General features: G+C 36.7%; 1 protein-coding gene across 2 annotated transcripts in view; it reads right to left on the bottom strand.

Moving 5' to 3' along the window:
• Positions 1-26,764, bottom strand: part of LOC127854083 (mucin-19-like) — a 54,268-nt gene extending 27,504 nt beyond the window's left edge. For both annotated transcript variants that reach the window (XM_052389072.1, XM_052389071.1), the window contains exons 1-6: positions 26,679-26,764; positions 18,129-18,305; positions 17,262-17,438; positions 16,750-16,965; positions 16,227-16,442; positions 914-3,706 (exon numbers count right to left, since the gene is read on the bottom strand). In XM_052389072.1, coding sequence (XP_052245032.1) covers positions 914-3,706; positions 16,227-16,442; positions 16,750-16,965; positions 17,262-17,438; positions 18,129-18,305; positions 26,679-26,751 — 3,652 coding nt within the window. In that variant the 5' untranslated portion in view covers positions 26,752-26,764. The remainder of the gene's footprint in view (positions 1-913; positions 3,707-16,226; positions 16,443-16,749; positions 16,966-17,261; positions 17,439-18,128; positions 18,306-26,678) is intronic.
• Positions 26,765-27,293: the final 529 nt, after the last annotated feature.

The raw sequence follows: 27,293 nt of genomic DNA on the forward strand, positions 1-27,293 counted from the left end.
GTTATATTGCAACTACAAGTATGTCTTTTCTCAAACCCATAATTAAGTAGTTGTCAAGAGTGATGCAATTGTAGCAGTATCTAGTGTACTGTTAGTATAGAAATAAGTGTTACATTTAAGATTTCGTTATGCCAACAATATTAACAAACGATAAGGTCTTTTTTATGTTGTTCTACTCATTTTACAACCGACATAGTATTTCAAAAGTAGCACATCTGTCAATAACAATGTCATGTTCGTTTAAGGAATAACATAAGTTAATGACCAGATATATTAGTGAGTTTCAAAATTATGACACGACTGTTAAACGAGAATTCATATAGTGATGATAATAACAAAATCATGTAGTTATTTTCTTATATTCTCTTAGGTGAAAATAGTGACATTTTTGCTATTTGTAATTTTCAAAATAATAATTGTATTCTTAGACCAGAATTCATTACATATAATTTTGATTGAAGATAGATAAACCATAATTGTTAAATTATTTTTTTTGTGGGGAAAACAATATTTTGTATACTTGCCTCGACTCAATTTTAACAATGTTTCCGCGAAACAGATTCACAATTGTGATCGCATTTGCATATAAACACATACAAAACAGGGAAACGGATGGGCCGCTATGTCAGTATTTGTATTGATTGTTAGCAAGGGAACAAGCCAATTGAAGCAATAAAGATAACGCGATCAGTTTACCGGGATACTATACATACAGTTTCATCAAAAAACATTTATTATTAAGATTGTTTTTTTAAAATATTTTATGTGCAATCAAAATGCAACAACTTAAAAAACAATAATTGGAGCATAGAACATTGAAATATGCATAAACACAAGCAAAAACGTACCAGACGGACGAAATGAAAGATGCACAGACATACTTTGTGAAAACTGCGAGAAAACTCAAACAAACTTATTGGAGTCGTTGCTGGAGTCGTTGCTGCAGTCGTTGCTGGAGTCGTTGTTTTAGACGGTGCTGGAGTCGTTGATGAAGTCGGTACTGGAGTCGTTGTTGTTGTTGGTAATGCAGTCGTTGCTGCAGTTGTTGCTGGAGTCGTTGTTGTAGTCGGTGCTAGAGTCGTTGATGTAGTCGTTGCTGGAGTAGTTGTTGTAGTCGGTACTTGAGTCTGGGCTGGAGTCGTTGTTGAAGTCGGTACTGGAGTCGTTGCTGGAGTCGGTGATGTAGTCGGTGCTGGAGTCGGTGCTGGAGTCGTTGTTGTAGTCGGTGTTGGAGTCGGTGCTGGAGTCGTTGTTGTAGTCGGTGTTGGAGTCGCATCTTGAGTCGGTGCTGGAGACGGTGTTATAGTCGGTGCTTGAGCCGTTGTTGTAGTCGGTGCTGGAGTCGTTGTTGAAGCCGTTGTTGGAGTCGTTGTTGGAGTCGTTGTTGGAGTCGTTGTTGGAGTCTTTGTTGTAGTTGGTACGGGAGTCGTTGTTGTGGTCGATACTGGAGTCGTTGTTGTAGTCGATACTGGAGTCGTTGATGTAGTCGGTGCTGGATTCGTTGCTGGAGTCATTGTTGTAGTCGGTACTGGAGTCGTTGCTGGAGTCGGTGTTGTAGTCGGTGCTGGAGTCGGTGCTGGAGTCGTTGTTGTAGTCGGTGTTGGAGTCGCATTTTGAGTCGATGCTGGAGACGGTGTTTTAGTCGGTGCTGGAGTCGTTGTTGTAGTCGGCACTGGAGTCGCATCTGGAGTCGGTGCTGGAGACGGTGTTGTAGTCGGTGCTTGAGTCGCATCTAGAGGCGGTGCTGGAGACGGTGTTGTAGTCGGTGCTGAAGTCGTTGATGTAGTCGGGGCTGGAGTTGCATCTTGAGTCGGTGCTGGAGACGGTGTTGTAGTCGGTGCTGGAGTCGTTGTTGGAGTCGGTGCTGGCGTCGTTGTTGTAGTCGGTACTGGATTCATTGCTGGAGTCGTTGTTGAAGTCGGTACTGGAGTCGTTGTTGAAGTCATTGTTGTAGTCGGTACTGGAGTCGTTGCTGGAGTCGTTGTTGTAGTCGGTACTGAAGTCGTTGATGTAGTCGGTACTTGAGTCGTTGCAGGAGTCGGTGCTGGAGTCGTTGTTGTAGTCGGTGTTGGAGTCGGTGCTGGAGTCGTTGTTGTAGTCGTTGTTGGAGTCGCATCTTGAGTCGGTGCTGGAGACGGTGTTATAGTCGGTGCTTGAGCCGTTGTTGTAGTCGGTGCTGGAGTCGTTGTTGAAGCCGTTGTTGGAGTCGTTGTTGGAGTCGTTGTTGGAGTCTTTGTTGTAGTTGACACGGGAGTCGTTGTTGTGGTCGATACTGGAGTCGTTGTTGTAGTCGGTACTGGAGTCGTTGATGTAGTCGGTGCTGGATTCGTTGCTGGAGTCATTGTTGTAGTCGGTACTGGAGTCGTTGCTGGAGTCGGTGTTGTAGTCGGTGCTGGAGTCGGTGCTGGAGTCGTTGTTGTAGTCGGTGTTGGAGTCGCATCTTGAGTCGATGCTGTAGACGGTGTTTTAGTCGGTGATGGAGTCGTTGTTGTAGTCGGCACTGGAGTCGCATCTGGAGTCGGTGCTGGAGACGGTGTTGTAGTCGGTGCTTGAGTCGCATCTAGAGTCGGTGCTGGAGACGGTGTTGTAGTCGGTGCTGAAGTCGTTGATGTAGTCGGGGCTGGAGTTGCATCTTGAGTCGGTGCTGGAGATGGTGTTGCAGTCGGTGCTGGAGTCGTAGTTGTAGTCGGTGCTGGAGTCGTTGTTGAAATCGGTACTGGAGTCGTTGTTGAAGTCATTGTTGTAGTCGGTACTGGAGTCGTTGCTTGAGTCGTTGTTGTAGTCGGTACTGAAGTCGTTGATGTAGCCGGTACTTGAGTCGTTGCAGGAGTCGTTGCTGAAGTCGGTACTGGAGTCGTTGATGCAGTCGTTGTTGTAGTCGGTGATGGAGTCGTTGTTGTAGTCGTTGTTGTAGTCGGTACTGGAGTCGTTGTTGTAGTCGGTACTGGAGTCATTGTTGTAGTCGGTACTGGAGTCGTTGTTGGAGTCATTGTTGTAGTCGGTACTGGAGTCGTTGCTGGAGTCGATTCTGGAGTCGCATCTGGAGTCGGTGCTGAAGTCGTGGTTGTAGTCGGTACTGAAGTCGTTGTTGTAGTCGGAACTGAAGTCGTTGTTGTAGTCGGTACTAGAGTCGTTGTTGGAGTCGTTGTTGTAGTCGTTATTGGAGTCGTTGTTGGAGTTGGAGTCGGTGCTGAAGTCGTTGTTGTAGTCGGTACTGAAGTCGTTGTTGTAGTCGGAACTGGAGTCGTTGTTGTAGTCGGTACTGGAGTCGTTGTTGGAGTAATTGTTGTAGTCGATACTGGAGTCGTTGCTGGAGTCGTTGTTGTAGTCGGTACTGAAGTCGTTGATGTAGTCGGTACTTGAGTCGTTGCAGGAGTCGTTGCTGAAGTCGGTACTGGAGTCGTTGATGCAGTCGTTGTTGTAGTCGGTGACGGAGTCGTTGTTGTAGTCGGTGCTTGAGTCGTTGATGTAGTTTGTACTGGAGTCGTTGTTGTAGTCGGTACTGGAGTCGTTGTTGTAGTCAGTACTGGAGTCGTTGATGTAGTCGGTACCTTAGTCGTTGTTGAAGCCGTTGTTGGAGTCGTTGTTGTAGTCGGTGCTGGAGTCGTTGTTGTAGTTGGTACTGGAGTCGTTGTTGTAGTCGGTACTGGAGTCGTTGTTGTAGTCGGTACTGGAGTCGTTGGAGTAGTGGGTGCTGGAGTCGTTGCTGGAGTATGGAAAATGTATCATGATAGTTAATGAAATTAATGCTTTATTGAAAACTCGTAAACACAGTATACATGTATATTGAATACATTGTCTGATTAGATTAGATCTATCATAGGACATATTGGTTTCTGAAATTCGGAGGGTAGTGAGTAGTGTGTATTGCTTGTGGAAGATTGTACCTGTTTTTCACACTGGTTGTATAGTAGTCATCAGACCATATCTGAAGTGAATTAGATATTAGATATTGTACATTGCACGGCATGTATTTGGAAAACATTTGCAAGTGGCTTTAATTAATTGTAGAATTATGTAGTTGTGAACACAAAGTTATTTTTGTAAAACAATTACAATTTTGAAACTTGATTAACATCATTTTATAACTTTATAAATTATTCTTTCCAACTGAGTGAGTTAAAAGCATGGTGGATTCCTATGGAACTAGATCAAAAAGATTATATATCAACAAAATCAAGTCCAGCCGATGATGACTCATTTTTGCAGGGTTCTTACATTAACCATAAAACTTTTAGGTTATCGAACAAAGCATGTGATGACTCAAACACAAGAAACATGACACAACATGTGAATTATCTCACTGACTTTAATCAAGATCTGTCACACATGGCTACAAGGGGGACAAACTATTGTTAGAAAAGCCGCACCATGCCACAAGAGGAGCAAATATTTTTGATGAAAATATTTCGCACATAGACACAAAGAGAGTAACCTTCGATAGAAATATGGCTTACCCTGATACAAGGGGGACAGGCTTGGATAGAGGAACATAACATCGTGCCACAAGGGGGACAAGCTTTGAGATATGGCATACCATGACACAAGGGAGGCAACTTGCTTTGATACATTGGTTGATGGCAAACAGGAACGCACACACACTCCTATGAGAATGGACAATACATGTAATTATCACTGCAAACCTCATAACAATATGGCAAATAACACTGCAAGTTATATAAATGAATAATTGCACCATCAATTGCAACTTGAATGGGTATACAAATCTCCAGATGCAAAGAATGACCCAGTTCAACAACAATCAATTAGAAACTGTCGTAGTGTGCATACACAACATAGGTCTGGGTATGATGACAATTTAAAACAAAGGCATAACGTTTTGCCTCGAAATGTGCAACAACATTATAAGCACTTCTGTATTGATGGATATGACTAACATGGGAAAACATCTTGAATTATAAACAGGCAACATCTACTATCATGAGGAAAATGATATGTTGAGGTTGGTAGGACATTGTCATAGTTACAAGCAGATGGTTTGTTCTGTTCTATGGAGATATGTGTTGTGGGCCTATATGAGGTGGGAAAATGCCAGTTTCGTAATCAAATGTAAGATACAATTTATTTTAATAAATGTGTAAATGTATTCCATGTATTTTATTTATTTACCCGCGTAAATGAAAAGGAGTAAAAATATAAAGAACTAAACAATGTTCATTTTCACGTGTTATTTACATTTTTTTGGTTGGGCCGCTTATATTACGTTCGCATAGTATCGCTCACAAAAATGGTGTGTTCCTTTGTTCATTCTGTTTTAATTTTTGAAACTCAAATGGGCTTAATATAGAAATGTCTTTCCATTTCAATTCGAAGTAAAGTGGACCATGTGTGTTCAACTAATCCGCATTCCTTCGTATTCGATAACTGCATATTTGGTTGTTTTCATTTTAGCGTTTGTAGCCGAAGTATTATCGTTTGATTTTAATTATACAATTACAAAATGTGAGTTAAATTAGGGACACCAATGCAAATTAAATTAATTTTGAACGAAATGTAAGTTGAATATTTTATATAATCAGTACATTTATGTAAAAGCGATTTAACTAAGTATTATGATCTCAAATACTGATAGTTACTTATGTTTGTTTTCCAGGTTAACCTTTTCCGAAAATGTAACCGGTTAACTGGTCGTTTCTGTAGGTTAACCGATTAACCTCTTGCATACCTAATTAAAAGAGACCGTTAACCGCGATTGACGAAAACAGAAAAGTTCTACAATACCGTATTTTTTACAATCATCAGTTTATATTGATTAAAATATCACGACTGGTATATTAAATTACTTAAAAAAAGTTGTTAATTTTTCATATTTTCAGTATATTCGGTAATAAATTTTACTGGGTACAGGCACCAGGTAACTACCAGTTAACTATAAATAACGCAAGTATCATCATTGTCACGTGATAAACCCAGGAATGCAAATTATGCATGCGTAGTGAATTGAATATATTTTATATATAAAATGATCGATCTACTAGCGTTATTTATAGTGTGTTTAGCGTTATGTAACCCATTTTCGCGATGTACGTTCGATTTCACATCGCGAAATTGTATTATCGAATATACTGAAAAAAAACTTTTTTCAAGTAATGTAATATACCAGTCGTGATATTTTAATCAATTTACACTAATAATTGTAAAAAATACGATATTTTAGAACTGTTTTGTTTTTCATCAATCGCTTTTGACGGTCCCTTTACCCCCAATATGGCTCAAAATCGACTGATTTACCAAAGGCAAGATACATGGCATAATCAGACACAGTCTCACATAAATCGATCATTGCAAAAGACTAAAGAACCAGAAAAGTTTGATGGTCAAAGTACAGATTGGCGTGATTATATTGTGCATTTTGAGAATCTTGCACAATGGAATGGTAGAGATAACTTAGAAAAGGCACATCAGTTAATCATGAGTCTGAAGGAAATGCTCAGAAATTGTTAAGCGATTAACAACCTTCTCAAATGAACAATTACAACTATTTGCTTGATGTGTTGGGTCGTAGGTTTAGTCCAGAAAAAAGGGAAACAGCATATAGGTACGAGTTTCGAAACAGAGGTCAAAAGAAAACTGAGTCTGCTGCAGATTTTGGATATGATTTGCAAAACCTTTGTTTAGAGGCCTATCCAACAGTTCACTCAGACACTAGAGATATATATATTATTGATCAGTTCATAAACGGTCTGAATCGACCCGAGGTCCGTGGTCAGGTTCAATACAGACACCCTATTACGATAGATACAGCAATTGCATTGGCCATCGAATTTGAGGCATTTGAGCATCCTTCTATCATACATACAGAGAGTATTCTAAAAAAAAACATATTTGATGATGTATTCCTAGGCTAGAGCGTCACACAATCAAAGAAACCAAATCTAGTGATGTTACCCTCAATTAGATAGCGGAGTTGATAAAATATCTGGGTCATTCTATCAATCGCAGTTGGAGCAGGTCGAATAGTCGAGAAATGCCAAAGAATGTCGAATCTTTCAAGTGTCATGAGAGAGGTCATATTACGTTATCTTGTCCGAAGAATATGTCGGAAAGCTAGATACGACTGAAGTTGTGCCCGAAATTTCAGTCACTGAGACTTCTGAGAGCCATGGGCAGCAAAACATTGTCTTGAATTCAATCAGAAAGCGATCTCGTTTATTTGCCAAAATATCATCAAATGGTTATACTTTTCAAGCTCCGATTGACAGCGGATCAGTTTTTAGTATCCTTTCTGTTACTGTAGCTACAAAGTTAGGTGTCACTTTGGATTTGCTTCAAAGGGTAAATCATACCTTCACAGCAGCGAATGGTTGTAGTATAGAGATTATATGGAAGACAAAAATTGATTTTTGAAATAGACAATGAGTTGTTTTCGTATGAGGTCTTTGTGGCTTAATCGGATGAGATTTGTGCAATTCTTGGTGAGGATTTCCTAGAAGATTTTGATGTTAGTTTGAAATTTGGAAAAGCTGTAATGCAAATAGGAAAACATAAAATAAGGCTGAGATATGAACATAACAAAGTTGCAAGGATAAGACTGAACGATGCCACTTCAATACCATCAGAATCTGAATTGACATTTGAAGCAAATGTTGATGGTTAATTTATAGAAAATCAAGGAATAGTAAAGCCTTAAAAACTTGTTCAGAAAAGAGGTTCACTGATGGCAAAAGCAGTAATAGACTCAAATCAAAGCAAAATGCCCATAACATTTGTAAATCTTACAAGCGAAAATGTTAAAATAGAGAAAAACCTAACGGTTGCTTCTCTTCGACCTGTCTGTTCTGTCACCGAAGTAAATGCTGAGAATGACTCCCAGAACCAGAATGAAATACCAGATCATTGATAACCATCGCTAGCAGAGTCCTTTGAAACATTGAATCATCACGAACAAATTCAATTTAAATCACTTTTATGCGAATATAGTGATATTTTCACTGCTGACACCGGAAAGGTCACACAAACATACCTGGCTGAACATCCATTGATGTAGGAGACGCGAGACCAATACAAATTTCACCTCGGCTGGTACCTATTGCTCAGAGACATATTGTAGAAACAGGAATCCAGAAAATGCTTGATCAAGATATCATAGAATCTTGTCATAGCGCATGGGCTTCCCTAATCGTTTTAGTCAAAACGAAGGATAACTCTATACGTTTTTGCATAGATTACAGAAAATTAAATTCTCTTACAAAAAAGGATGCATATCCTCTTCCAAAAATCAGCGAGGCACTTGAAGCGCTTTCAGGAGCAAAATCTTTTTGTACTTTAGATTTGACAAGTGGGTAATGGCAAGTCATAATATCTGATAAGCATAAGCACTTGACCGCATTCATTTCACACTGCGGACTGTAACACTTCAAGGTCATGCCATTTGGACTTTGTAACGGGCCTTCTAGCTTCGAAAGATTAATCCAATTGGTGTTGCGAGGCATGCAACGGAAACAATGTATGTGCTATTAGGATGATAGTATTGTCTTTTACAAAACATTTGAAAAAACATTTTAAAATCTTTGCGAAGTTTTTAGCAGATTTCGTTCTGCAAATCTGAAACTGAAACCAAAACAATTGTTTCAATAGAAAGTAGAATACCTTGGTCATATTGTTTCTGAAAAAGGGATCTTATGTTATCCATCCACAATTCAAGCTGTTTAATCTTGGTCGATTCCACAAAACAAAACCGAAGTTAAAAGCTTTTTTGGACTTCTCTGTTACTATCGCAAGTTCTTTCCTGATTTCGCTAAGTTAGCTGCTCCAATAACCGAGTTCACTCAAAAACGAAGAAAATTTGTCTTGTCAGATGCTTGTCAAACCGCTTTGAAGACCTGAAAGCATTGTTGATTTCTTCCCTTGTATTAGATTTACCTGATACTACATGAACATTTGTACTAGACACGGATCTTTGTCAAACTGGCATGGGTGCAGTTTTTTTCTCAGATTCAAAATGGGGAAGAAAGGGTTATTGCTTATGCAAAAAGGTCGTGGAACAAATCACAACAAAAATATTGTACTACACTAAAAGAGTTGTTAGCTGTGGTAACATTTTTTTAAATATTTTCGACATTATTTGTGGAGTCGCAAATTTCTTGTAAGAACCGACCATGCATCTTTAACATGGTTAAAACATTTCAAGGAACCGGAAGGCTTGTTGGCACGTTGGCTCACAGTACGTGATACCTATGATTTTGAAGTTCAATATAGGAAAAAGTATTTGCATCGAAATGCAGATGGTATGACGCGCATTCCCAACAAATGTAAAAGAGATACCTGTCCAGACTGTCATGCAACATGTGATGTTGACTGTGCCAAAGGCACTACTTTTACTGACACAGTTTCTGCACAGAAAATGTTTGTTGGACACATAGGTCATGTTGATAATTCGGACCCCGAAGAACAAAACCAGTCTAATTGGTTACCAAACTGGTCATTAGAGGAACTATCCAATCTTCAGAGTCAAGATTCTGACATAACTATTGTCATTGACTTAAAGAAAAGATTTTACCTTAAACCTTGTTGATTTTTTCATTGTTAGATTATCTCAAAATGTTAGAACTTTGTGGAGTTTGTGGATAGCTTACAGTTCAAATGCAATGTTTTGTATAGAGTACACTGTGATAACGAACGTTTGATCTGGCCGCAGAAGTCTGAGATTTTCGATTTTTGCACACAAACTGAACTGTAGAACATTGGGTTAGGGATATAATAATTTCTCCTATCAGACAGAGATTTTATTGGCCAAATTTGAATGCTGACATAAGACGCTTGGTTGCTGAGTGTGAAACTTGTGAAAGGCGTAAACATAGGCCTGGTATGGGTAGACATCATTTAAAACAGGAAATGTCTTTACAACCATTAGATAGGATAGCCATAGACATAATGGGTCCCTTACCTACAACAACCAATGGTATGACATATATTATGGTAGTCAGTGAATATTTCACGAAATACACAAACAAATGTCTATTGACTGATCATACAGCCATTACAGTAGCTTACAGGCTAGTTACACATTTCGTATGTATATTCGGAGTTCCTTCTATCATACATACAGATCCAGGTCCAGAGTTTGAGTCTTATCTATTTGCACATACTTGTAAATTACTGGGCATTGAAAAACACAGAACAGTTCCATACAATCACAAATAGATGGAATGGTACAGGGATGTAATAGAACAATTCAATCCCTTCTGGCAATTTTTGTGATTTAAACTAGAAATGACTGGGATGACAATTTACCTTTCATAATGTTGGCTTATCGCTCATCTGTTCATGAGAGCACTAAATGTTCACCAAATTTACTTATGTCCGGTAGAGAATTAATTTTGCCTACTGACATTATGTGTAGTACAAGAGAAAATCGCAGCAACTTTACTTGTCCTTCATAGTTTGTGGAATGGCTCCAAAATGCAATGAAAAGTGCCTATGCAAAGGCTGCTGAAAGACGAAACAAAGCATATTCCAGGGGTTTAAAACCCAGAACCTTTAAGGAAAATGACATGGTATGGCGCTGGTATCCACCAAATACAAACGTAAAATTAGATTTAGGGTAGGTAGGGCAATATCAAATATTGAGAAAGATAACTAATTTCACCTATAAGATCCAATATGTCCATTTCAAGAAAATACGGGTGGTCCATGTAAATCAATTAAAACCATGTCTTTTTCCAAATTCACCCCATGATATGGATTTAAGTTATTTTGAAAATGAGGAGGAGGTACATCCTGATGATTCTATGGAGATTTTAGAATCGGATGCACAGGAAGTTGATGATGATGCAAGGGAAGAAAGTCCTTATATTACCAGAACATGGAGAAAACTTAGGCCAAAGAAAATATTTTTCAATTGTTCAAGAAAAGTTAGGCTAAAGGAAACATTTTTCACTATTGCCAGAACATTTAAGCTGAAGGTAAGAGCTTTCCTTAGTTCGACAAATAGTGTATATAAGAAATGGTGTATATAATGTGATTATTTGATTGTCCGTAAATTTCTAAGTTAATTAGAAATAATGATGGCATATGTCTTGTTTATACAAGGAGAGATTAATTATCTATTTCAGACTTGTTTATCAGTTGATACATGTCGTTGTCATTGTTGAACAATTTTAAAATGATTTGGGTGAAATAAAGTTGCTTCGAGTGATGTATATGTACATAGTCTATATATTACAGCTTGCTATTGTATTTAGATTAAGAAATTTACCACGATAACTTCTTGTAGATGCAGTGTATTACATTGTAGGGGTCAAAAGGTTATATAAATAACCTTGACCTTATCATAATTACGGTATAAAAGGTAGTAGTTTGTAAATCGCACGTTTTTTTAATTGTTATTCCTCGACTTTTTGCTAGTAGATAGTTTTGACCGTGTATCTGTTAACCTAAATGGAATCACTGGTTCACAGAGGTATAGTTACAGTGTTGTTGATTGTCGTTAAATCTGATAATGTTCGGGACAATATAAATTACACTACGTCTAGCGCGATTTCTGCCATCCACCACTTATCACCGTGATTAAGCCCAGAGTGGACAATTACTATCTCACCGCGATACACCGTTAAACACGACGTGGCAAATTGCGGTGTTAGTTTTGGCGTTATCGGGGAATTGATCTAACGGTGGACCACCGCGATCGCAGTGGACCACCACGGTCTAGGTGGTTCGCGGTGAAATACACGTGCAACAACAACCTTATACAAATGTACGGTCTGCAATATCGAAATGTACATGTTCATTCACATTGCAGATCGTATACTGTTGTTTTTTAAACCTTACATGTACATGTATTACATGCACTTCATAATAAAATCACCAAATGTTCAACACTTTTCTCTCGTGTTTGTCCTCTTTACATAATCATTGACATGTCTTACATCGAGCGTGAGTATAGTTTGCGTTTCATGCTTCAGGTTTTGTTTCAATTGTTTCTGCATGAAGTTTCCCTTGTTGATCTTAATTAAATATTTGTTTTTGTTAACCTTTCGAAAACCATGCTCGTACATATATAGCTCGCCAACAATTACATACAGACATGTTACCTGTGCATGTTATTTGATATCAGACTATTTTTGTGATTTCCTGTTTCTTTTGTTACATGTATTGGATCGAATAAATGTACATGTACAAATTCAAGACATCCGCAGTAAGCATTAAATTCCGCGATATTTTAATATCATAGTCATGCGAAAAGATCAGTTGTCATGTTGGCGAGTAACTTTTTGTATACCTGTTCTTTGCTGAATAACAAGTTCATGTTGAAACATACACTGTATGTAAAATAACGTAAAAAAGAAATCGTAATATTATGGTAAATATTGATTTACTTATTGTGTTACAATAATGTTTTGCATTGAGCAAATACAATGTATATCAAATTTATAAAGTATCGATAAGAAGTGCTGTTAGGAAATCGCGGTCAATTTAACGAGTCATAATTTTTCATTTAGCTTGTTTAAAACTGTTTTACTTTTTTATTTCAGATACGACCAAGAATATAGTTTTCGGAAAATAATGAACAAAGTAACAACGCGGACGAGTTTTTTATTATTAATAGTATAAACATGCATTTAAATACTGATTATGTTATAAATATAATTTTGTTATACATGTATATTTATGTCTATTTATTGTACATGTGCCGTATGACAATACCAATAAAACGCTTGTTTTCTTACGAAATAATGATGAATAATGTGATGTCTATACCCATTTACTATATCGAATAAAATGGAGAATTTGATGTAGACATGAATTTACTATATTGAATAAAATGGAGAATTTGTTGTTTACATCCATTTACACATAACAAACAGATGGTCTTTGAAAGCATCTTCTCACTTCTGTCGGAAATGTTAACAAAAACAAACAGTTCTTTAAATAAACAACAAGTAAATCTTCACGCAGAAACTGTAGAATCAAAACATAAAGTACATCACGCTCAATGTAAGACATGTCAAATGATTCTGGAACGAGGGTAAAAAATAAAAAATAATGACGATTGTTAACAATCAAATAACAATGTACACATATGTACATACAAATGTAACAAAACATTATAGAACTTTGCAAAAATTATACGGTCTGCAATATCTAAATATACATGTACATTCACATTTACCTCTAGTTCACCGCGAACCACCGAGGCCGTGGTCCACCGTGAGAGCGATTTCCCGATAACGCCTGCGGTGTTCAGCCACTGTCGACGCGATCTATCATGATGGAAACACCTTCAAATCGCGGTGATTTTCCACGTTCACGAAAAATTGTCCACGATGGGAGTGTGGTGGATGGCATAAATCGCGCTAGACGTAGTGTATTTCCGTCATATTTTGTTGGTAGTTATGTAGTTGTAAATTTGCTTATATTTTTACAAGATAATTGCACTTGAAGAAGTAAAGACAGCAGTAAAAATATTAAGAAATTTTATAAAATTATTAGCTGAATGTATTCTCGTTTATCAAAGTTATGAAAAAACGTTTTACAAGAAAAGTGTAAAAACCAACAGCACACATTTTAAAAGTTTGATTGATCGAACACAATTTGAACAGTACTCATATTTGATAAAAAAATAATTTGACAAGTCCTATACATCATTTATAATGACATAGTATATTGAATAGTAAAATGAAATTAAATTGAGGTCAGTTCAAACAGTATTCTATTTATTTTACATTAGCAAAATCACAGTTCTTACCAGAGACACTGGGCCATGATACACGGTGAAACTGTTACTCTTTTTGAATGTTCTTTGTGTTCCAATCTTCAGCGTCTATGCATCGACTCTGTACGCTTTCGATAAAGACAAAGACACCTTTTACGATCAGCTAGACAGTCTGCTTCGCGGAGTTCCCAAGGTTGAGCCCATCCTGCTACTCGGTGACTTCAATGCCACAGTTTGGATAGGCCATCAGTTATGGCCGTCTTGAGATGGACACTATGGCACTGGGAAGATGAACGCCACTGGTCAGAGATTGCTGGAGCTTACCAGCCTTAAGAAAGCTCTCAAAAACATATCGGAGCGGGATGCTATGGGAAAATGGAAGTCCATTCGTTACATCGTTTACATTACCACCCTTGCCGCATTTGGAAAGAGAGGGGGGTCAGAATCCTTACTGGTTCAACGCCAATATCCAAGAACTGGAACCCATCTTTTCAACCATGCTCGCAGCTCTTTGCAACGACAAAATGTATCCGTGCGAGAAGACGCTCTCAACTTTGAAGGTGGCATGGTGCTGTGGTTATCGATGGGTCATCCTCCGAGCCATTCCCCATCAGTAGCGGTGTTTAGCACGGTTGCATGCTCGCACCTACCTTGTTCGCCATTTTCTTCTTATTGCTGCTGAAGTATGCATTTGACTCGTCAACTGATGGCATCTAAATTCTTAACAGGCTGATGGGAAACTGTTCAATCTCACTCGCTTACGGGCCAGAACAAAATTGACAGAAGTCCTCGTCAGAGAGATGCTTTTTGTGGACAATGCTGCCCTTGCCATGCCTACAGATGAGGTCCTGCAGAAACTGATAGACCATTTTGCTAACGCAAGTACAGACGGTGGGCTTACTTTCAGCGTAAACAAAGACGAAAATCATAGCCAACGTACCATGCATCCATATCGGAGACTATACCCTCGAGGTGGAAGACGACTTCGCCTAACTTGGGTCCACCATCAGCGGAAACCTGTCCTTTTATACCGAGCTTAGCAATGGCATCGGAAAGGCATTAGCTACCATGTCGAGATATGCAAATAGAGTCTGGGAAAATAAGCATCTAAAAGAAAAGACCAAGACGAGGGAATACCATGCTTCTGTCCTCAGTACCCTTCTGCATGGTAGCGAAACCTGGACGACCCTCATGCGCCGTGAACGCCGCCTAAACACCTTTCACATGCAGTGCCTAAAGCGAATTATGGAGATAAAGAGACAGGCTCGCATCCCGCACATTGACATACTAAAACATGCTGGGATACCAAGCATGTATGCCATTAAATGCCGCCGCCGCAAGCTTGGTCACGTGCGCCGAATGTAGGATGGACGCCTACCGAAGAACGTCATGTTCATCTGCTTGCAACTGGCACGCGACCCGTGGATCGTCCAGTTCTCGGGTACAAGGATTCCTGAAAGAGGGACTTCAAATCATGCGGCATCGCAACAGACACCTGGAAGACTGGATGAATCGAGGCTGCCGAGGCAAGCAGATTCAAAAAGCACGCTCCGCCATTCCCCCGACAGCAAGCCCCTGTGCGTGCGTATTGTGAAACAAGGACTGCCACTCTTGCATCTGCTTGCTTTGCCACAGCAGGCGATGCTCATAGAAGTGACAAACCGAGCGCATCAGCATAGTCTTCGGAGATTCAGGTGTGCCCAAAACACATTTATATAAACACGCTGTGTAAATGATACAAATACCACTTTTGTAAATGCCTACCAAAGTATAGTCATATATTCACGGCAAGTTTATTCTTGATTATTACTAGAGTTGCGACACCTTAAGGGTTTCGCGGGATGGAATGAGTGGGAACTAAAAAAATGTGGGTTCGAAAATTTTAATTTTTAAAGTGATAATCGCGTTAGTTGTAGAAAGTCTATTGGTAGTCGCGTTAGTTGCCGCAGGTCTAGTGGCAGTCGCTTTAGCTGAAGGAGGTCTAGTGGTTGTCGCGATAGTTGTAGAAAGTCTAGTGGTAGTCGCGTTATTTGTAGCAGGTTTAGTGGTAGTCGCTTTTACTGTAGGAGATCTAATGGTCATTGCGTGTGTTGCAGAAAGTCAAGTGGTAGTCGGCTGACTTGAAGCATATCTAGTGGTAGTCGCATTAGTTGTATAAGGTCAATTGGTCGTCGTGTTAGTTGTAGAAAGGTAATTTGTAGTCGCGTAAGTTGATTTTTGTATTGTGATAGTCGTATGTTTTGTAAAAGGTCTTGTGGTAGTTGAGTGGGATGACGTATACAGTAGAGTGCTAAATCACTTGAATCACTAACAATTGTTTAGTTATTACCATATATTGCAACACCATGCTATCGACCTTACGATTTTCAAACGTGTTAGACGAAAAATTGTTTTGTTTTATAGTATCTATATTTCTTAATCTACTCGTATAAATGCACATGTTTCACTTCACATGGGTTATTTAATGGGTGAGTTCAACTTGTTAGCTCAAATCAAATAATCAAATTTGTACATGAACTTAAATAACTGATAAAGTATTTTGGTTCGGTACCTTTTTTTTGACACGCGCCTACCGCTTTGTCAGCAACCCAAACACCTCGATTGCATTTAACCGAAAAATGATCATAGGACCCATTTTGAGAAAATGCTTCATATCCATTCTGGCAATATGCGTTCACGCTGGACGAAGTACTTGGCAAATATTCGATGCGCTGTATATTTTGCCCGATTGTTCCCCAGGTATCATTTTTTGAAACGTCTGGACAATCTGTTAATGTTGTTTATGCTCATCAAAACATACACCAGCAGCCGCATATCAATAATACTTAATTATAATGGCATGAAGTCTAAAACACTTTCATAACTATGTGCACATATAATTAAGATATACGTTTTGTATCTTTATACAGCATATATTTATATGTGTGGACAACTTGTTGTACTTAATTAAAAGTTTAATATAATAGTTTTGGTCGTTATCAAACGTGGTAAAATAATAATATGACCGAGACATTATGCATTTATATAAGGTCTTAATGCCATAATTTGTTTAACAAATATTTATGAACACATACCAACTTTCCTACAAGGTGAAGCAAAAATCCATGACCCATCTATGCAATCCATTCCAAACATAAGATAATATGTGTTCCTGGAGAGAACAAAACCTCCATAACCTGTATCACAAAGCACAACCGCTCGCGAGTAGTTTAGGGGATTTATATACTTGATGTGTTGTATGTGTGGCCCGATGGCTGGCCAATTTGTACCATTGGCAATGTCTAGACAACCTACGAAAAAAAAAAAATAACTTATCGACCAATATTTATGAATTTGATCAAACTTCGTATCGGACATCGAAATTCTTAAAATAAGAAAAATTCAAACAAAATGTTATAATAGTTCTTAATGCCGAGTTTGAAATCTGGACCAAAATATTTTTTACAAGGCTCATAAATCATGGCCAAACAGTGAAGGTGTATAAAAGCATTGGATGGATTACGCCAATGACGGATTTTCTTTATGCCCATAATTATGTCACGTATACAGGTTTTGTTATGGAACGGTTAAAGTATAATCTGATTACTGTTTATAGTGCAGCTGCCTTCGGGGCCACTCCATGATCCGTTAGCGAGACATTCGATGCTGTTATTTCGTCCAGTAAAATGGTATCCAGTGGTACAGGAACACAGTCCAATAGATTGGAACGTATTGTTGGTAGTAATGCATATGCCGTATGCTAAATCAGGAGGAGGTCTACAGTCTGTTGAAACAAAAGTAAAATATAAGAAAATAAAGAGACGTGTCTTATTTGCAATCTCATAAGAAAGTATACAATATCAAAAGACTTCTAGCAATTGATGTTCATTTGAAAAAGCGATGTTACTTGATAAATCGTGTTTTGCACTAAAACGTATAATATATAGTAAGGGCTAAATTAACCATTTTAGTACCCATAACGCGATACACACCTATAATAGTCTTAGTTGAATAATTGATCAATGTGGTGATTACAATTTATGCTTTTATGGATTTGTGTGTGTGTGTGTATTACACATTAAGTTAGGTCCCTATGTGTTATGAGTCTATTACCTGTCATAAGCAAATCACTCAGTTATACAATGAATATTGTGGTGTTACCTTGTCCAGAACATAAATTAAACGTGTTATCACTTCCTTTGATGAAGACAAGGACCATAATAAATGTGCTTCAAAACAAATTAGGCAATCTTTGTCGAGGCCCCAAGCATTAGTTCAGCGTCACAAATTACGATTACAATATTATTTGTTAGATCAATTCAGGATGATTTATTTCTATCCAATAAAAAGTCAAATCGTTTTTTCGTCAAATAAAAATGGTGAATAGAAACATATTTCCTGAATCATTGCATTTGCTTTCTGTATATGGAGTGTCAATAATACATAGTTGAGCGTTTTAAATGTACACTGTCACCTTTTATTTTGCAATGAGGAACTTCTGGTCGCCATTTAGACAATGCCGTACAGACTGATATGTTTTCTCCAACCAGCTCGTAGCCATCGTTACATGAAAATGTTACCGTTGACAAATAAACTGTGCCGTTAGAAGTATCATCGCGGCGATTTGGATCAGGTAGTGGAGTGCCGCAGTCTAAAAATAGCAATATTGAACATAAGAAACGTGAGCTGAAAATGTAAACTCAACTACAGCAGAAATATACAAAACGTCGCGGACGAAAATATTGATCGGACATAGTTAACTTGGTTTAGATGACTACATTATATGGCATACGGCATTTTCTCTTTATAATCTGGATAATGTGCCATATTTGTTTTAACAAGATATTCTATTCAATGGAACATGTTGATTTCTTTTGAGGAACTGCTATATCGTGTCACTTTGCCCTTTTCAAAGGCCCTTACTGATAACATCTTAATTGCCCCTTGACCAAACTTCAAAGTCGAATAGTATCAAGGTTTGGCCCCAAGGCAGCGAAGATGCGCGCGTGGTGAATTAGTCATGCGTGAATAATCCAATGTCAATGTCGGTCGATGATTTCAATAGCTCGGTTATACCAAGCATACTAGTCGATCTGTAAAGTGTACTCCACCGCGATAAAATCGGGGACAGTTATTTAGGAGACTTATGATGAAAGCCTAGTCAAATCCTAGCGCCAATTGTGCATTACATCATACTACAGTTATATAAAAACATCTTTTTTTACGCGTTATTTAATTTCAAATAAAACAAGCTGTATCTTTATCGTTATGGTCTTTAAGATAAGAAATTATTGACACAAGTATTGTACATTATGCTTATTAAACAAAATGTGAATCGCGAATAAGGCGGTTTTACGTTGCTATGTGCACCTGTTACTTACATCATTTTAACAAGATGGCAGACAATATAGCAAAGAAATTGTGACTCAGTAGCAATAACAAATATCAATCGAATTAACGATGGACATCATACAGTTAAAATGAATTATTGTATTGCCGTTGATAAAAAACTATGCATAACACGTGTGAGATACAAACAACATATTAATAATTAATCTACACAGTGGATGAGTTTTGTCACGAGAACGGGTGTTTGCCAATTGTCGTTCAGTTTACTCGAAAAGTTAAATCGCTGGACAAAATTATCGTTAGAAAAAGGGATAAGACAACCCTGGTTCCATTTATATGTAAGTGGATTCGTGGTATATCAATTTCATATCCATATATAGAGGATATTTTTTAGATTTGGTGGAATATGGAGTGATTATAGAAATTAATATACTTTTTCTATGATCACGAGTGAATTAAATCGACATTTCACCGAATAAATCAAATTTTCTTTTTAGTTTATGCTTTTTTTACCGTTTATTTACATTGTAAAATAGTTTAACAAGAGCATTTCGCTGGAATAATGACGTCATTTCTTAAAAAATATATTAATAATTTTCACTGTTATTTTTCCTGCGGTGACAATTTTGTCACTGCGGTTATAAATTTATCACTGCGGTGATATATTTGTATCTGCGGTGATACTTTGTCTGACCCAAAGAGTATGATAAGAGCTGAATCAAACTGACCAATGAAATAACGTCTTGCAAAACGGCGAATCGGCGAATATTTTAATTGAAGATTTATGCGTTGTAATTTAAGAATTGTCACTTTATGTTTATATTATTATAATTTCGTTAAGAATTAATAATCTAGGTGACAATTTCAGAAACCTTTTCCGTTGCCTCAACGTCTGTGCGTGTTTTTACAACCGGATAAGTGTCAAAAAACCGGATATAGCGTGAAGGCAGTGGACCGTTAAACAAGCGATAACGGATTAATAGCACAAGTCTTTAACAATGGATTCCCTATGATCAAATTGCGATAAAACAGATGATGCCAATAAGTATAATTTGGCAAATAACATGTGCGAATTACTAACCATTTATTTACTCAAAGCAATAAGTGTGACAAAAAGCTGGCGATCTCTATAAAACTCTTAAAAAAGTTGCTGGTTTACAAAGAATAAATCTATATCAACTTAACTTATCAAGTATGTATTTATTATTTTGATTTTTGTTTTAAAGATCCATGTATGAGTAATACATGTGTAGACCACACTCGATAACAAAATAAAGGTTAACATGATTTTGATATATGAGAGTCGGTTTGTTACGGGTAAAATGATTGGTTGAAAACTGTCCAAAACAAATAAACGTCACAGCAGGCATAAAAATATACCAACAGTCATAATTTGTCACCGATGTGACAGAATTGTTACCGCAGTGACAAAGTAAATATCATAGCGGTGACAATTTTATTACCGCGGTGATATCTATTTTAGCAGTTGGCGTATTTGTACTTTTAACCCAAATGGTACGGCATAATTATGTTTGTCATGTTGTACCGCTTCCTATAACAGCATGGGACTTAAATGGAAGACATTTGCAAGGTAAATATACTAATTTTAATTAAAGTAATTTAAATACATCATTTACACTTAAGTGCGCTTGTTTATTATATTTTATATGTTTATGTTTTATTTCTTACAACTACCACGGATGGGATTACATGTTTTTCCTTAAACCAAGTTTTCGCAGAACGTTTTGCCTTTTTTGCCTAAACTGCGCGTTAAAACGACTCTTTTGAATGTACCGCGCAATCTACCTAAGCCCTCCTGGGTATGTTTAATTATCTAGTAGTTAAATAAAAATCCAAAATGAAGAAAAGAGCCGTGTCAAGACAAAAGCTGTGTAAATGACACAAATACCCCTTGTGTATATGTCAGCCAAATGCTTGTCAAAGGTTCGTTTTAAGTTTATTATTGACAAAATAATTCCGCCACTTAAAATATTAATTTGGATCGACATTGGAGCTCCACATTCGGCAACAAAGATTTGTCATTTTCATGCGTTTGTTAAAAGGATTCGCCGTAATAAACATACGATAATTAGGACCATTTATGAATAGTAATTACTATTATTAAGATAATATATTTACCAATTGAAGAGCAGTTGCTTTAAAAAAAAAGCTCCATGTTACTTCTGCCAGACATTAATTAAGACATTTGTAGTGGTATTCGCTTCAGCTGTAGGATGTCTAGTGGTTGTCACGTTAGTTGTATCAGATCTAGTGATTGTCGCGTTAGTTGTAGCAGGTAAAGTGGTAGTCGCGTAAGTTGTAGGAGGTCTTGTAGTCTTCGCGTTAGTTGTAGAAAGTAAATTAGTAGTCGCGTTAGTTAAATTTGGTATTGTGATAGTCGTACGTATTGTAAAAGTTCTTGTGGTAGTCGAGTTGCATAATATATACATCATGGTTTAATCGCACTTGAATCACTAACAATTGTTCAGTTTTATCCATATATTACGATACCAAGCTATCGACCATACGATATGAAACGTATTAGAGAAAATTTGTTTTGTTAACTATGATCTACATTTCTTCATCTACCCGTATAAAAGCACATATTTCACTTTACACTTTGATATTCAAATGCATTATTGTGCTCTTTCCGTGATCGTGTTTTAGTATGTTGATGCTGCATTAACAAATATAAGTGTATATGAAGTTAAAACACTAAAAATAAACAACGGTTGCGACAGACACCTATAAACTTAGCATATATTGTGTGATGCGCATAATATCGCTTTGAACTAGACGCTATTCAGATTTATTAATGTATCAATTAAACACAATCGTAACAACTGCTTACATTAAGGTATTTTACAACGTTGTACCGATACGTTGCTTGTGTTTACTTTCAAACTGAACACTAGCATATTTATGTATTAGCGATATTAATGTATAAACACCGTTTACCATTCCCCGTGATGTTTATTAAGAAGAAAACGACAACAAAGAATTTTAATCTTAAATGTCTTAGTTTATTTATCAATATTCAATACAATTTAGGTTTGGCATACTCAATAAGAATATGATCTTTAATTGAAAAGCATCAATCAAAATAACTTTACGTGACAAACACCACCACTTATGTAATATAAAATATAAAAAATATCAGATCTGTCTGGTCGTTGCGAATTATACTTTAACATACAACACTAGTTAAGTCCATTTCACACACACTGCTTCAAATAGTACCGCTTAAAACAGTATACGGATACTCGACATGTTCCTCCTAAATGAATCCTATATATAACACGAGCAGTTAATATAAATGTTAACAGCGTTATCTCATGAATCTATACCACAATCTCTTACAAAATGAACTCACTTAATGCGTACTGGATTAATAACGCCAAAAAGCTCAGTTCACGAAATTAATATCAAACTTTAGCAATTAAAAACAAACAAGCAACAGCTTTGTCACACACAAATTAACACTGCTATATCAAATTAGTGTTGTCAGAGTAAGAACATGATGTCTATAAGTTGCATAAGCATATAAAATGTAGCTTACGTATTTGTAGTAATCGTGCGATCAAGACTTAGCCTTTTACTTGTATTGTAACCGCAGCAAGTTATGTGAGTCCGAAATGGGGCTAAAATTAATGTCCTTAAGCACCAAACATATTGTAGAGCTTAACATGTATGCCTCATGTCAAAAGACGTTTTGCCGATGAATCCATGTGCAATATCTCTTATCTAGTGTACAAACATGTAAAGTTTAAAAATAACTAACATGTTTCTGAAAAAAATGTCATAATATAGTATGAAGGCATTATATATTCTTAGGCTTGATCCTGAGTTAAGGATTTAAATGAACGTAATATTGCACTTACTTAAAAAATATCCACGCATGGCTTCTTATACAACAATTTTCCAAATTATATCGCCAGATTATACACTAAAAATGGTATATTAGTCTAAAAATAAAATGTGCCCTTAAAATAGTTATTAGCTGATATGATATCACACCCTGATGTCTAAAATAATTCCTTAAAGATTTCGCAAATGTTCATATATGAGAGTGGTTACAAAACACAAACGCGGGACTCTTTAACGACATTAACAAGTAGAGTCGCAATACGTGAAATTGTTAAATATCACCACGTTTTTCCGGAGAAAAAGTGGGGGTATTGTGGTGATGTGCGTCTGTCCGTCCGTCCGTCCGTCTGTCCGTCCGTCCTGGCCACCTGCTCCTCCTTCACCATTAGCACTAGAACCTTGAAACTAACATACATGGTAGCTATGAGCATATGTGCGAAGGTGACGGAATTTTGATCTGACCCCTGGGTCAAAAGTTATGGGGGTTGGGGCGGGACCGGGTCAGAGATTTTCACTATTTTTTTTAAATGTTATTTTACATTAACTTTTCATTTCTGCACCGATTTACTACAAATTGATACTGAGCCTCTCTTATGACAATAGGGTCAATCTCAACTATGCATGGCCCCATTACCAGCCCTGGGGCGCTCCGGCCACATAGACCACGCCCACCCAAAATTGCCTTTTACTATAATTTCTTCATTTCTACATCGATTCCCTTCAAACTGATACTGAACCTCTCTTATGACAAGACGGTCAATCTCAGCTATGCATGGCCCAATTACCAACCCTAGGGAACCCAGCCCACATTGACCACGCCCACATAGGCCACGCCCACCCAAAATTGCATTTTACTATAATTTCTTTATTTCTACACCGATTCACTTCAAATTGATACTAAACCTCTCTTATGACAATACAGTTAATCTCCACTATGCATGGCCCCATTACCAACCCTGGGGCGCCCCGCCCACATAGGCCACGCCCACCCAAAAGAGCCTTTTGCTATAATTTCTTCATTTCTACACCGGTTCACTTCAAATTTATACTGAACCTCTTTTATTACAAAACAGTCAATCTCAACTCTGCATGGCGCTATTACCAACCCTGGGGCGCCCCGCCCACATAGGCCACCCCCACCCAAAATTGCCTTTTACTATAATTTCTTCATTTCTACACCGATTTACTTCAAATTGATACTGAACATCTATAATGGCAATACGGTCAATCTCAGCTATGTATGGCCCCATTACCAACCCTGGGGCGCCCCGCCCATAATAGGCCACACCCACCCAAAATTGCATTTTACTATAATTTCTACATTTCTACACCGATTCACTTCTTATTGATACTGAACTTCTCTTATGACGATACGGTCAATCTCAACTATGCATGGACCCATTACCAACCCTGGGGCGCCCCTGGGTCAAACATGCGGCGTGGGGATACTCGTCGGCCTCTGCCGCGCCATTTCTAGTTTGTGTTGTTTTGTTTTTAGTTAAAGCTCCGGCTGCTTGGATACGAATAATACAATTCTACTGCAGCATGTTCACGAATTATCCATTTATATGGTTTCCACTGGTTTACTTAATGTTTATTTCATAACTTGTATAGTTTTATTACAGATTAAATAGAAAATATTTCTAAATATTTAAGTTTAATTTACCGATATGATTCAGTTAATGTAAACATGGCAATGTACCCAAGTGTCTTTTACGCCCTTTACACTGTACACACATTTTCTATAACTACGATCAATACTGCGCAATATTGCATAAAAGGTGTCTTTGAATAATGCTATAAGACAGTTTTTATGTTATGTTATGATGAAATGATTTGTTTTATAATTCCTGCAAACTCACATCTAAGTTTGAAACATTTATAAATAATGAAAATGAAACAAAATAATCAGCAAATACATATTTTACTCATAAGTACCCGGATAACATCTATACGTTTGTGATTTAAGTTAGGGTAAGATAATTTAAATAACATGGCTGTACGCTGTAAGGATATTGGTAACTCGAACAATTGGCCTTTAGTCATAAACATGTATTTAATATATGATCATCATGGCACTTAAGGTAAGATCGTCGTTTGGACCATCCAGATGGTAAGCAAAAAATAATTAATTATGAGCAGGGTGCAACACACTTCTATTAGGCTTTATATCTTTTTTTTTTGCACAATACAACAGAGTAAGCACACTATTTGATTTAATCAGAACACAATAAGCATACACTTAATGAATATATAATAACATTATGCATATGCGAACAATTCATTTAAACTTATATTGGTGGTGCAATCGTCCAGTGTAAAAGTTTAATACAAACTTATAATTTCGTATATAGGTAACTACAAGGTGACTTTTTATAATATTATTGCATTAATAATTTTATAACATTATTTTAATTGTAGTGCACTGCTACCTTAATCAATGCCTGTTTACAATGTATATATAAACATGTCATGTTATGAGGTTAAATCATATGATTCTTCTACCATTTAGCCCTATCAATTGGTTAATTTGCATGTTGAACTAATGTAAGGGTTCTATTGATATTTCAAAATATAATTTATTATTATTTATCATCAACATCTCAATATTGTCATGATTAGTGATTCAAGATGACTTTTCTTTCACATACATTCGAAGTTCATGTAAGATTTAAATAATTACACAGTTTTGTTTTCAAATTGGTTCTTTAAAAAAAGTATATATAATGAAACATGTACACCCTGATGCATCAAATCCCATTATGACTCAGCAACAGAACAATACTAGATTTCTTAAGTCCTTAAACAAATCGACCTTACCTGAACTAACAATTGAGACAGATTAAAGGGGACACGTGAATTCCACACGGAAATCAGGCGGGATCAATTTCAAATTGTTCCAGGCGTTAACCTTTAGAATGGTGCGGGCGTACAACACATACAGGCATTTTAATATACTTTACCGTGTGTATGGGGCAAAACATAGAGAATGGATTGTGAAAGAATCATTTTCATAACGTTATTCAGACTGGTATGATTGGACAAGTTGACGCATACAGGAGACGGAATTTCAAATTTAGAAAATAGTTACATTTAAGCGAGCCTAACATTCGGTCAGTGTAATTAATATGAATAATTAAACAGTTTGTATTCATAGTGTATTTTTTGCTGTGTTTAGATTTTCTACCAATTTTACTGATAACATCTGTTGTTCATTGAAAATTGTGACACAACGTGTGACATCTATAACAATCTGTAAAATCTTTAGTTATCTTAAATCGTTCGAAAATGAATAGTGGCTTTTGAATGATATGTTGTTAAATTTTATTCCATCTGTTTAGATAACACCACTTGTATTTTAACATTTTTTACCGAGACAATTTACATTTACATGTTTAGTGTTAATACTGTCTTGTGGATAACATTGCATTACAAACTAATTAACACTAATGTTAAATATACTTTTTGGAAAATAAAAAAAATACATTTAAAATATTATATTGTTTCTACAAGTTTTTCAACTTAGAAATCAGGTTAAAGTTTGGAGAAACAATTCAATGTCCACTTAGCTACAGCAGATATTTAAATAAACGTTACATATATTGTAATATGTAATGCTTACATATTTGCAATTTACATTGCACTAATATCTGCGTGATCAAGATGCACGATCGTTGCTAACCAGGACCAAAACATCTGACCTTAGCAATAAGAATCATAATAATTTCGATTTAAACTGATACAATTTTTTTTCAAACGGCAATGTTAACACTGTATAGATACATGAAATTAAAATAAAAAAACTTACCCAAAAGATCAATACCGTTGGATAAATTTACTAAATATAATCCAAAAAACAGCAGTATCAACAAACTTAACATGCTTGCTCTAATGTTGTCTGCACACAATGAAATTAATTTCTTAAACGGGGAATCTCCTTATCTGTGCATACGTGTTCCATTTATTCACGTATTCAACTGTCCGACATATGATTAAGTCAACACGAACTGTATTTGTGATGTCTTCACTTCTGTGGTATATTATTTGTATTATATGCAGCTGACAATTATGGCAGAAACTGAGGAAGAAGTATTTAAATGTGTGTCTTTGTTAGAGGAATGTTGTAATAGTGGAAATTATGTGATAACACAAATAAAACAAAGGTTATGGTTTTCAAAATTAGGGGAACAACTTCGGAATGATATTAAATTTGTGAACAATTACCAAGCATTTGAAATGGTCACATCATTTACATACTTAGGAATTGTATTCACTTCAGGAGGATCATTTGCACAAACCTTTGAAATACTTGCAGTCCAAGCCTCAAAAGCTTTTTCTAAGCTTAACTCATATTTAGTAAATTATCACACAATTTCAATAAATACAAAATTAGTGTTGTTTGATCAGCTTGTTTTACCCATTT

The sequence above is a fragment of the Dreissena polymorpha genome, chromosome 12 (genome assembly GCF_020536995.1).
Source record: "Dreissena polymorpha isolate Duluth1 chromosome 12, UMN_Dpol_1.0, whole genome shotgun sequence".
Taxonomy (NCBI): Eukaryota; Metazoa; Mollusca; class Bivalvia; order Myida; family Dreissenidae; genus Dreissena; species Dreissena polymorpha.